Genomic DNA, 12,508 nt, shown 5'->3' with positions numbered 1-12,508 from the left:
ATGTGTCCACAGCATAAGCATGTTCTGTGACACTAATAATCTTCCGTGCGAAACATGGCAAGCTCGCCGAGGTGTAGTTATGTGGATTAAATGAAACGTTGATGCAAAGAATTTGCTTCGGTGGTTTTCAGTTATCGAATTACTTGAGTTTCTCGAGGAATCGTTTCAGCCCAAATTAACTTTATAACAAGCCCAACAGAGTTCATAATTAAAATATAACTTGTTAAGCATTAACTTAACAGATTGGACTCGGAATCCTTTGGATATCTCTATTTTTTAATATCAAATTGAAAAATGAGGTCTCTGATTCTGTTTAATGAATGATGAAGTGTGAAAAATAATGAGAGGCAATGTTTGGAAGGGGCTTCTACAGCATTTGGATGGGGACGGTTGGTGAGCAGGCAGTTTTGAACTCCTGCCACTTAATCCTCCATTAGATCTTTTTATAGTCGCTGTTTATGTACTGGAGATGTTGTTTAAATGTGGATAGTGATATGGTTTCCCACTCTTCTGTGATGTCTCATTACTTCACTCTGTCATCACAGATATTTCAGATAATTTTCCATTGTTTCTAGTTCCTGTCAGAATTTCTCAACACCCATTCTTAAATCTCTTCACAGTTGTTCAACGAATCCCAGGGTTGACCATTGTATTATAATGGCCTCATTTCTTAATCTACCCAAATGGTGCAATTTCCAAAGGAAATGAGGGCCGCATAGCAGGGACTTCAGCCAGATCTGCTTAAAAGTGACAGAAAGGGTGAAGTCACAATGGTAGTTTGAAAACTGTCACTGCTTCACCCTTTGTATGCACCCAGAATTCTTTTTACAAATGACAAGAGACTGTCAGACGTGGACAAAAATTTGTTGGTACCCTTCCATGACAGAAGAAGAAGGGGCCCTCGAAAGCTTGCATATTGTAATATTTCTAGTTAGCCAATAAAAGGGGTCATTTTGCTTAAGTTCTCACTAGAACCATAATGGCTAACGCGTTACAACACCATAGTACAAAAAAAGAACCCCCAACTCTCACTGAAACAACATGAAACTGACCAAAGCAATTTGTTCTGTATTTAACAAAAATACAGCAGTATATTTCAAATAATAAAACAAATAAATGAAAAAGATGGGACCCTTCACCTAATATTTGGTTGCACAACCTTTAGAGTTTGAAATCAATCCAAACAAGCAGTTCCTGGAGCTGTCCATGAGACTTCTGCACCTGTCCGCAGGTCGTTCGGCCCACTCATCCTGAGCAAACTGCTCCAGCTGGGTCTGATTTGAAGGGGTCTTCTCCAGACTGCGGTTTCAGTTCTGTCCATAGATGTTCCATAGGATTAAAATCAGGACTCATAGAAAGTCACTTCAGGGTAGCCCAATGTTTTGTTCTTTGCCATTCTTGGGTGTTATTAGCTGTGTGTTTTGGCTCCCTCTCTTGTTGGAGGGTCCATGACCTGCCACTGACACAGAGCTCTCTGACTCTGGGCAGTGCATTTCGCTCCAGAATGTCTTGATAGTCTTGAGATTTCATTGTTCTCTTCACAGACTCAAGACACCCCTTGCCAGTTACAGCAAAGCAGCCCCCAAGCATACGTGAGCCTCCTCCATGTTTCACAGTAGGTCCGGCTTTCTTGTCTTTGAAAGCTTCATTTTGTCATCTGTGGACATTGAGCTGGTAAGCTCCAGTGTTGTCTCATCTATCTTAAGGACATTCTCCCAGAAGCACTGTGCCTTATCAATATGCATTTGAGCAAATTCTAGTTTGGCATTTTTACAGTGGAGTCCTCCTGAGTGTTCTTCCATTGAGCCTGCTGTCCTTCAAAAAGCAACAGATGGTAGGATCAGACAGAATGATGGGACCCTTCACCAGTATTTGGTTGCACAACCTTTAGAGTTTGAAATCACTGCAAACAAACAGTTCCTGAAGCTCTCCATGAGACTTCTGCACCTGTCCACAGGTCGTTCGGCCCACTCTTCCTGAGCAAACTGCTCCAGCTGGGTCTGATTTGAAGGGGTCTTCTCCAGACTGCGGTTTCAGTTCTGTCCATAGATGTTCCATAGGATTAAAATCAGGACTCATAGAAGGTCACTTGGGGGTAGTCCAATGTTTTGTTCTTTGCCATTCTTGGGTGTTATTAGCTGTGTGTTTTGGCTCCCTCTCTTGTTGGAGGGTCCATGACCTGCCACTGACACAGAGCTCCCTGACACTGGGCAGTGCATTTCGCTACAGAATGTCTTGATAGTCTTGAGATTTCATTGTTCTCTTCACAGACTCAAGACACCCCTTGCCAGTTACAGCAAAGCAGCCCCCAAGCATACGTGAGCCTCCTCCATGTTTCACAGTAGGTCCGGCTTTCTTGTCTTTGAAAGCTTCATTTTGTCATCTGTGGACATTGAGCTGGTAAGCTCCAGTGTTGTCTCATCTATCTTAAGGACATTCTCCCAGAAGCACTGTGGCTTGTCAATATACATTTGAGCAAATTCTAGGTTGGCATTTTTACAGTGGAGTCCTCCTGAGTGTTCTTCCATTGAGCCCGCTGTCCCTCAAAAAGCAACAGATGTTAGGATCAGACAGAACGAAGGGACCCTTCAACTAATATTTGGTTGCACAACTATTAGAGTTTGAAATCACAGCAAACAAGCAGTTCCTGAAGCTCTCCATGAGACTTCTGCACCAGTCTGATGGTGGTGTGGCCCACTTGTCCTGAGAAAACTGATCCAGCTGGATCAGGTTTGAAGGGGGTCTTCTCCAGACTGCATGTTTTAGTTCTTTCCATAGATATTCCATAGCCATGCCATATTTAGTTCAGAACAGGTCAATGTACCTGCAGCAAAGCATGTTCAAGCCCAAACAAAGTACTTGGATAGGAGATCATCTAGGAAAAGCTTGGGTTTTTGCTGGAAGAAGTGTTGGTGAGGCGAGCAGGGGGCACTTACCCTGTGGACTGTTTGCGGATCTCAATGCCACAGTGAAGTGATGGGGACACAGTGCTGTAATAATGTCAACATCCTTCGGATGAGATGCAAAACTGAGATCCTGACTGTCTGTGGACATAAAAGATCCCTGGGCATCCTTCATAAAGAGTAGGGTGTATCCCGATGTCCAGGCTAAATTGCCCTCCATTACCTAGTCATTCTGGCCCCCATAATCAAGCCCTGTCTCTAATTGGCTATCTCTCTTAATACTTCTCCACCTAACAGTTAATGTGCAGTAAGCGTACTGGTACAAAATGTCTGCTGTCGCATCATCCAGGTGGATGCGCTACATTGGTGGCGTTTGAAGTGGCTCCCCATATACTATGAAAGTGCTAAATATAATGAATTAATGTTATTATTATTTATTATTATAGCATTCAGATCAGGGCTCACAGAAGGCCACTTCAGGATAGTCCAAGTTTTCTTCTTAGCCATTCTTGGGTGGTGTTAGCAGTGTGTTTTGGCTCATCATCCTGTTGGAGGGTCCACGGCTTGCGACTGAGACGGAGCTTTCAGACACTGGGCAGGGCATTTTGCTCCAGAGTGTTTCGATAGTCTTGAGATTTCATTGTCCCCTGCACAGACATAAGACACAGTAAAGCATTCCTAAAACATAAGTGAGCCTCCTCCTCTGTGGACATTGAGCTGATGTGACTTTCCAAAAAGCTCCAGTTTGGTTTCATCTGTCCAAAGGATGTTCTCCTAGAAGCATTGGGGCTTTTCAGTTGGTATTTTAACAAATTCAAGTCTGGCTTGTTTACAGTGAAGTCCTTCAGGGTCTTCTTCCATTGAATCCACTGTCACTCAAAAAGCGACAGATGGTACGATGAGACACTGATGGACCTCGACCTTGGAGTTCAGCTTGTATCTCTTTGGAGGTTGTCCTGGACTATTTGTCTACCCTTCTCACTATCCTTCTGCAAATTTCGGGAGCTGATTTTCTTCTTTCAGAGGTTGCCTGCAGTCCCATGGACCTTCAACTTCTTTGTATTTGCCACTGTTGTCACAGGGACATCAAGCTGCTTGGAGATGGTGGTCTTCTAGCCTTTGCCTTTAACAAGCTGGTCTGTCATTTTTCTTTCTGATCTCCGTCAACTCTCTCCTTTGCTCTCTCTGGTCCATGTTCAGTATGGGATACACGATGACACCAGACAACAGGGAGACGACTTTTCTCCTTTTAAATCAACTGAATAACTGATTGGAGACGTGGGTGCTATGAATTCAAGAAACGGCTAGTTTGAAAAATCCCTTAAATTCCATTATTTAGAATCTTCTCTAGATTTCCCAACAAATGTGTCCAGGCCATTTTAGAAGATCTTTGTAAATAAACAACAATTGATCTCTTGTCACACTTCCTATTACTCAATGACATTTCAAAGGCATGATATCTACACTATTTCAGGGAGATGTACGGAGACCAACAGATTTGTCCACATCTGGGCTTTTTATTGAAGCATCCATGGAAAGGTTAGCAAAGCAAGGAACAAGAAAACAACAAAAGGCAGCAGCAGCAAGTATAACATGGGCTAAGTGCCAAAATCAGATTTACTACAATATCCAGTTTTCTACCAGTTCAGCTTCCTGCCACAAAATTTCATGTGAATTCCCTTCAGAATGGTAGGATAACAAACCTTGGCTATAAATTTATTTTTGTCACTGTTCTGTATTTGAAGCAAAGCAATGTTTGTGCAATACATGATCTTTGCTTGATAGTATTTTTATTGTCCATATTGTGTTTCAAAAGAGTGCCAGTCAACTTCATGCTCCCATTTCACGACAGCGTCGGTAATGTACAGTAACTGGATGAGCTGGACACCACGAAGCAAGGGGAATGGTGCAAAGTGCAGACAATGCTTTTATTAAAAACAACAAAACCAAAAACAGTGTCTAAAGTGCAATGCCATCAAAATGTCAATAAATAAATAATCCATTAAAAACAGTAGAAAATGTGGAGTTTAAAATCCTATAAATAAATCCATAAAAACGAGGTTAAACACAATGGCCTTTAAAAACAAGCCCGGTGTCTTCTTCAACTGGTGGCTCCCCTGCTTCTCCCATACAGGCCCTGCACCAGGGGAGTTGCCCTACCTGCAGCTGACCTTCTCCTTCTAGTCTGTAGCCTTGCGGTCCCTAGCTCCGTTGGATTCTCCAGACTATGACTTGGGTTCCTCGGCGACCAGGATGATCACGCTGGGGCTGCCACTTCCCAAGCCTCCTGACTCCCACTACCTTTTGCGGCGAGCCAACCACCTTCCGGTCACTCCTGCTCCTCCAAAGCGCTCAGCAGGAGCAACCACTTCTTGCTGCCCTTGAGTGCCAGCCTAACACTCCTGAAGGCCTCTCCTCACAGCTGCCTGCTCTCGCTAGTGAGCCTGCCTTCACTCACTCACTTGCTTGCTCACGCACGCACGCACCAGCTTTCATCTTCCTGCCACCTTTTCTCCCTTGACTTCTGATCACTTTCTCCTTTCTTTTTTTTTCTCTCCTCACTTGTGCTTCTCCTATATGCAATGGGGACGTGGCAGAGGTGTGGCAATTAGCAGCTTCCGGCATCAATTACAAATACGGACAATTCCTCACCTGTGCACTTAAGCGAGGAAACGCCCGCATCATGTAGCGTCCGAGAACCGCTCCGGCCACACTACCACGCCCCCTCTAAAAGCCACAAGTGCGGCGATTATTTATTTAAAACTGGCCTGTTCTTTTAAGTCGTGGACCCGCTATACCACAGTGCCAAATCCAGAATATACAGTGGCAAGAAAAGCATGCAAACCCTTTAGTAATAACTGCGTTTATTTATAAATGTATCTAAGGATTTGGCCTGATTTTCATCTAAGTTATAATGAAAAACACAATCACAATCACACAATCACAATCCCGGCCAATACTCCCAGGCCGCTAGATGGAGCCCTCCCTGCAGCATGGAGGTGCCCCAAATGCCAGCAGGGAATCAAGGAAAATGGAGTGTTTATACACAGCCCTGCTGGATACCATGGGGGCCGCCAGAGGACGCTGCAGGGAGGATCAAGGACTATTTTCCCTATAGCCCGGAACTACGTCCCAGTCACATGGAGAGTGAGAAGAGAAACACTTACAGGTCAAGGACTTTAAAGGATTGTGGGAAACCCAGAGCGTCGAGCTGAGTTGGGAGGAAGGGTGACAACGCGTCTAGGAGTTGGAGGATTGTGATTATTGTTATTGTTTATGAGTATTGTGGAGTGGAGGGTGCTTGGTGCACATTATTGTCTAAATAAATGTAATTATTGGACTTTTATCTGGTGTGTGGTGTCTGATCAGAAGGTTCAAGGGGACAAGAACACCTCCTATCTGTCACACTAGTAACAGACTACAAAAGTTGCTTTTGTTTCCCACTCTGCCCCGACTTGTACCTGGTAATGAGCTGGGAAGCCAAGGGGCTTTCATTTTAATTCACATCTAGCTTTATATTTATTTTTCAATTTTCTTATTGTAAGGTTTTGAATTGTGTCGAATTAATTTCTTTACTTAGTTTAGCTTGGTTTGGTTTTATTGTGGGTATAGCAAAATTCTGTTTTAACGTGCATCCCTTTTTTTAAGAGCCTCACCACTTTGAAACTCTGGAGTAATTTTTATTGCCAGTAACGATCCTGATTGCTGTCTTGTGACAATGCTGTGTATTAAGATGTCTCATGGTGTGCACGAGTCCAAGATAAAAACAATTGGCGTAGTCGGCAGGATTTTCACTGTGGAGGGATGGGGGTCTGTAGACAGAGGCATTGTGCAGAAAAGTGGGGACAGAGAAAGAGCCAACACCAGGAAGTGCTCCACTCACATTGTTCAGAAACATAATCTTCTCTGCTCAAGGCTGAGGAGCGTCCTTTAGCGTGGACAAGTAAGAAGTTACTTTTGAGAGCCGTTGTAATCCAAACGTTGCAGGCTCGCAGCTGGCCATTGACTGTTACCACAATGCAAATCTGCAAACTGAGATGGCTGTCGGTCAGAAAATGAGACATGGGCTACGATTTTCAGTCATTTAATCTGACATGGTGTAGCAACAAGATCAATGGCTATGAGTGGCAAATACACCATGGCCAAAAGGAGGAAAGATTTTGTAGGTTTTTATTTTAATTCACGTCCAGCTTTATATTTACCATATATACTCGTGGAGAAGTTCTCAGGTGGATAAGTCGGGGCTTGATTTTACTGTTTAATTTCCGGTATTTTATAATGTTGGTCGTATAAGTCGAATGTGGAAAACTCATGCAATTGGTCCAAGAGATTTTGATATGCTAACGCCCACCTGAGCGAGTAACCACGGAGCACATGGCCCTTTTTTTTCCTATGTATTGTGCCTACGTTACCACACAGTAATACCCAAACTATTCTGAAGCAACGTTTGCACTGTTTGGTGTTTTTTGTATCTCACACCCTCATACACCTTTATCGTAAGAGCATCCCTTATCTACGATGGAGCATTCAATCAAAAGAAAATATGAAGCTGGTTTTAAATTTAAAGTCGTTGAAGTAATGAAACAAAATTGGTAACTGCACTGCTGCAACAAAATTTGATGTGTCTGAATAACAAGTGTGCAAGAAGATGTAAAAAAATAAAATAAAGTATTTCATTTTTGAACGGGCGTATAAGTCGGGGTCTGATTTTATGATCGATTTTTCGGGTTTCAAGACCTGACTTATACGTGGGTATATATGGTATTTTTTCAATTTTCCTGATATTGTAAGGTTTTAAATTGTGCTGAATTCATTCATTTACTTAGTTTATGGTTCTTGGCTTAGTTTTGTTGTTTTGTTGGTTATAGCAAAATTCTGTTTTGACATGCATCCCTTTTTTTTTAAGGGCCTCACCACTTTGAGACTCTGGGGAACTTCTTATTGCCAGTAATGATCTTGATTGCTGTCTTGTGACAAGGTTGCACACTGAGATGTCTGGTGGAGTGTGCGAGTCCAAGATTAAACACTTGGCATAGTCAGCAGGATTTGCAGTGTGGAGGGGTGGGTTCTGTAGGCAGAGGCACTGTGCAGTAAGGTGGGGAGTGAGTGAGAGAGAGAGGGAGAGCTCAGCTGATAACACCAGGAAGTGCTGCATTCGCGGTGTTCAGAAACACACTTTTCTCTACTCAAGGCTGAGGAGCTTCTTTTAGCCCAATATGAGGTTTTGAGAGCCATTGTAATCCAGACAGGCTTGCAGTTGGCCGCAACTGTTACCATCATGCAAATCTGCGAACTGAGATGGCTCATGCTGTATGTAATTCTTACAAGAAAACACTTGAGAACAGTCAACAAGCAAAATGTAGTATTAAGGAATCAGCAATCAAATGACCAAATCCAAAACAAAAATCTAACTCAGAGTCATAAACAAAGGGTAAACTCGAGGACATAAATTCTCTTAAATTTGAAGTAAAATGTCTGTAGTGTTTCCAAGACTATATATATATTAGCTGTAAAGACAGTGTTTCTGAACCAGATGCTGTGGGTTCATGACTGACCACTGGCAATTCAGTACGGTGCAGATCTGCAAAATGAGATGCTTTGTGGTGAGTCCACAGCAATACCCTGTGATATTCATTACCAACAAGTATATTTTTTCTTAATAATTATGGACGAAGCCTTTTGTGTTATGCATGCTGATAGGATATTTTACTATCTAATTCCCTTGATGTTTATTAATGTTGTGCTTTTCAGGAGATTTTACACTCTCACGTGAAACAGGAAGCAGTTGTGTTGTATGAAAAGATCCATGAACTCGAGCAGCGACGAGACCAGATGATTGCTGAAGACAAAAGTTTAGGCTCCCCGCAGGAGGAGCGGGAGCGTCTTCTGAAGCAGGTGAGTCAAAATGAACTACCGTATTTATGCGTATACCACGCACACATTTTTTCCCGAAAATTAGCATTAGAAAATCAGGTTCGCGTCATACACGAGGAAATGTAATTCTGTAATGTTTACTTCTGCTTGGGCTTGCTCGCGCTCTCTCTCTCTCACTCTTGTTTTTGGTGTCGTCATTCAGCATGCATAGTAGCGAGCGTTTACGCTTCTTCGCGGCGGGAGAAAAACTAAAAGTGATTTTGGAAGCAGAGAAGATAGGAAATCGGGCAGCAGGTCGCAAGTACGGTGTTCCAGAGTCATGTATTTGAGATTGGCGACGGAAGAAAGAAAAACTTTCATCATGCAACAAAAATGCTTCCTATACAATCGCAACGTGCGTCGTACATGGGGCAAAACAATTTTCGTGATTTTCTTTGTAAAAATTAGGGTGCGCGTCTTACACGAGGGCACGTGGTACACGAGTAAAAACGGTATTTGATTTCTCTCTCACATCTTTTGTAGTAGCATTGTAGAGAGTCCAGTGAAATTATTTTTTATGTCTAACCAACATGCATCAGCTTTGGCACCATAAAAAATATACAAATTTAATATTGACGAAATGATTCCAAAATTAAGACTAAAGGATTGTAAGCATCACAGAGCCTACCACACTGAGTACTCAAGTTATTGTCATTTTATTTATGCCTCTGGGATTATTGAACACCTGAATTAGAACTGCATTTAGTTGATATTCTCAGTTCAACTTCTAGCACTGCTATGTCTTTTTCTAGTGCGGGGACCGTAAATGCGCACAGTCCCATGGATCCGGTTTTGCTAACAAATTACAGATTCTGAGTATGACATCCCTCGAGTTCCTACATTGTGATATCGTGTAGGAGGCTGAGTTCATAGTCAATAGGTCAAAGGTGAGTGACTGCGTGGAAAAGCTTTGAAAGTGATTCTGACTGGAGAATCCACGTATCTCTATATATATAAAATGCAATGTCTGTCTGTCTATATGTCTGTCCGCTTTTCACGAGAGAACTACTTAACTGATTTAGATCGGGTTTGCTTCTGTAATTTACTTCAACATTCCAGTTGATTTTGCAACCTCTCTTATCGTGCTAAGTATCGTAGTTCGCTTGCGGTACCAATTTATTTGCACGAATCCAAGAGACACGCAGCGGGCGGGGCCCTCCTTACTAACGTGCCAGCCTTGGGGCGTACCTAACCTCCTCTTAGCTAGCGAATGAGAGAACTACTTAATGGATTTAGATCGGATTTGTTTCTGTAATTTGCTTCAATATTCTGGTTGATTTTGCGACCTCTCATATCGTGCTAAGTATCATAGTTCGCTTGCGGTACCGATTTTATTTGCGCAAATCTGAGAGAGACGCAGCGGAAGGAGGGTGGGGCCCTCTTCACTCACGCGCCAGCCTCATGGTGTGTTCCTTATCTCCACTTATCTAGCGAACGAGAGAACTTCTTAACAGATTTAGATCGAGTTTATTTCTAGAATTTGCTTGAACATTCCGGTTGATTCTGTGACTTCTCTCATTGCACTAAGAATCATAGTTCACTTGCAGGATCCGAGACAGAGGCTGCAGGCCGAGAGGAGGGGGAAGCGTAACGTCAGGAGCGGGGAGTCAGTCTGAATTTTAAAGTTTGTCCTGTTTCACCGCAGGGGACGGCTAGTCATTGATACAGTACATATGAAAAAGTACATATTGGAAATACATCCCCATTCATATTAAGCAGATGTGCATTTAAATGTAACTGATTTCAGAATCCCCTTTCAAAGTCTGTAGGTACGAATGTATATTACGGTGGAGTAGCTTGTGAAGGATCCATGGAGTTTAAACTGTTCTAATTGGTTCCGGCTTGTCTTGGATCCGAGGACTCCACTTCCGACTTTAGCAATACCAACATTCACAACTGGCACCGGCACTCTAGGTTTGTAACGTGCTTGCTAACCATTGAACTTCGCATCTTCAGGTTGTGTCACATTAGATTAGATTTGATTAGATTAGAATTCACATTAGATTAGATTTTATTCATAGTCTTCATTTATATAATCTTAGCCAGTGTGACAGGTAGGGGGCACTGTCGTCCCCTTAAACCCTCAGACCAGACACCAGATAAAAGTCCAATAATTAATTTTATTAGGACAATAAAGTGCACAAAGCACCCTCCACTCCACTATACTCAGTAATACAATAATAATTCACATAAATAATAAACACAATACTCAAATCACAATTATCCTCCACACCTCCCAGCAGCTCAGTCACCCTTCCTCCCAACTTGGCCCAACCACTGGGGTTTCCCACAGTCCTTTATAATCTTTGACACGGAAGTTCTTCTGATCCCTTAGTCCATGTGATTACTCAGCACTTCCGAGTCAGATGAAAACTCCTCTTTTTCTTCAGCTCGGGAGTACTTTATTTCTTCTGTCCTCGTGACAGGGAAGTACTTCCGGGCTATACGAAGAATACAAATCCTTGAGCCTCTCTGCAGCATCCTCTGGTGGCCCCCATGGTATCCAGCAGAGCTGTGAAGGAAAACTCCAAGGTCCATGATGCTCTTGGAGCATTATTAGCATTATATTAATAAATATCGACAAATTTAAAAAAACACAGGTTGGCTAATTTTCTTTTTTCTGTAACGTCACCAGGTTACAATCAAATCAGTCAGAGCATTTTTGAGATTTTCGGGTATTTCGTTTTTTTATTGAAGGGAGGGGGGTTTACCCCTAAATATTTACTGTATATATCAAAATGTTCTTTCTTAGTGGATACCTACTGACCTAGATATTCTGCCATAATTCTTTTTTTTAACTAAATGGTTGCCTTAAGTCAGATACTATGAACCCTGTCCCTGAAAAGGCAGTCATCAATAACTTTAATGACTACAGACCGATTACCTTAACGTCAACAGTAATGAAAAGTTTTGAAACACTTGTAGCTCATCACATTAAAGCCAGCCTCCTTCCCACCTTCGACCTTCACCAGTTTGCTTATAGATCAAATAGATGAGATAAGTAGGCTATAAAAACATTTTACTTGCACATCTTACTTTCACAAGCTATTAGTAATTACATTTGTCTTATTTTCCAAAATGTGTAGGATAAATTTAAACACATCTTTTATTTAAATTGGTGTTGAATTGTAGTACTCCTGAGTAATAGGTGTGAATATAAAGCCACCTCAGCTAATGTCCAAAATAATTCTATTTTTAAAGGAATATTCCCCTCAAAAATTATATATATATATATATATATATATATATATATAGATATATATATATATATATATTGTAAAATGATAAGGGAACACACCAAAGAAGAGTCGGGACACCAGCCAGTTTTTCCCATATATTATGAGAAAAATGTGCACTGCGATTGCAAAGCAGAAAATTGAGGAACATCTTTCCAGAGAGGAGTCCATAGCAAGTCAGCTAGAAGCAGTGTTGATCATTATATGGGTTCTTTCTCAGAAGGGGAGGGATTTCTAGCGGAAGCAGGCGGGTCTTCATCTACTGTCAAGTTTTGGAGCCTCCAGTCTGCAGATAAAAAAGGACACGGTGTGAATGACGGCGCCCTCCCATGCCCTGAAATGGTATTACAACCTGTGCACACACTCTGAGTATCCCCCCTACCTGTGTGGTATGTAGATTATACAGTGGTCTTCAAAGTGGGTTCCAGTGAAAGGTAATATTGAACATCAGCAAAC

At 42.1% G+C, this 12,508-nt stretch overlaps 1 protein-coding gene across 2 annotated transcripts in view; it reads left to right on the top strand.

Moving 5' to 3' along the window:
• ift74 (intraflagellar transport 74) overlaps positions 1-12,508 on the top strand; it is a 158,565-nt gene that overhangs the window by 94,446 nt on the left and 51,611 nt on the right. For both annotated transcript variants that reach the window (XM_039759704.1, XM_039759705.1), the window contains exon 11: positions 8,655-8,798. In XM_039759704.1, the coding sequence (XP_039615638.1) occupies positions 8,655-8,798 (144 nt within the window). The remainder of the gene's footprint in view (positions 1-8,654; positions 8,799-12,508) is intronic.

The sequence above is a fragment of the Polypterus senegalus genome, chromosome 7, assembly GCF_016835505.1.
Source record: "Polypterus senegalus isolate Bchr_013 chromosome 7, ASM1683550v1, whole genome shotgun sequence".
Taxonomy (NCBI): domain Eukaryota; kingdom Metazoa; phylum Chordata; class Cladistia; order Polypteriformes; family Polypteridae; genus Polypterus; species Polypterus senegalus.
Note: the sequence above shows the minus strand (reverse complement) of the source record. Positions and strands in the feature narration are given on the sequence as shown.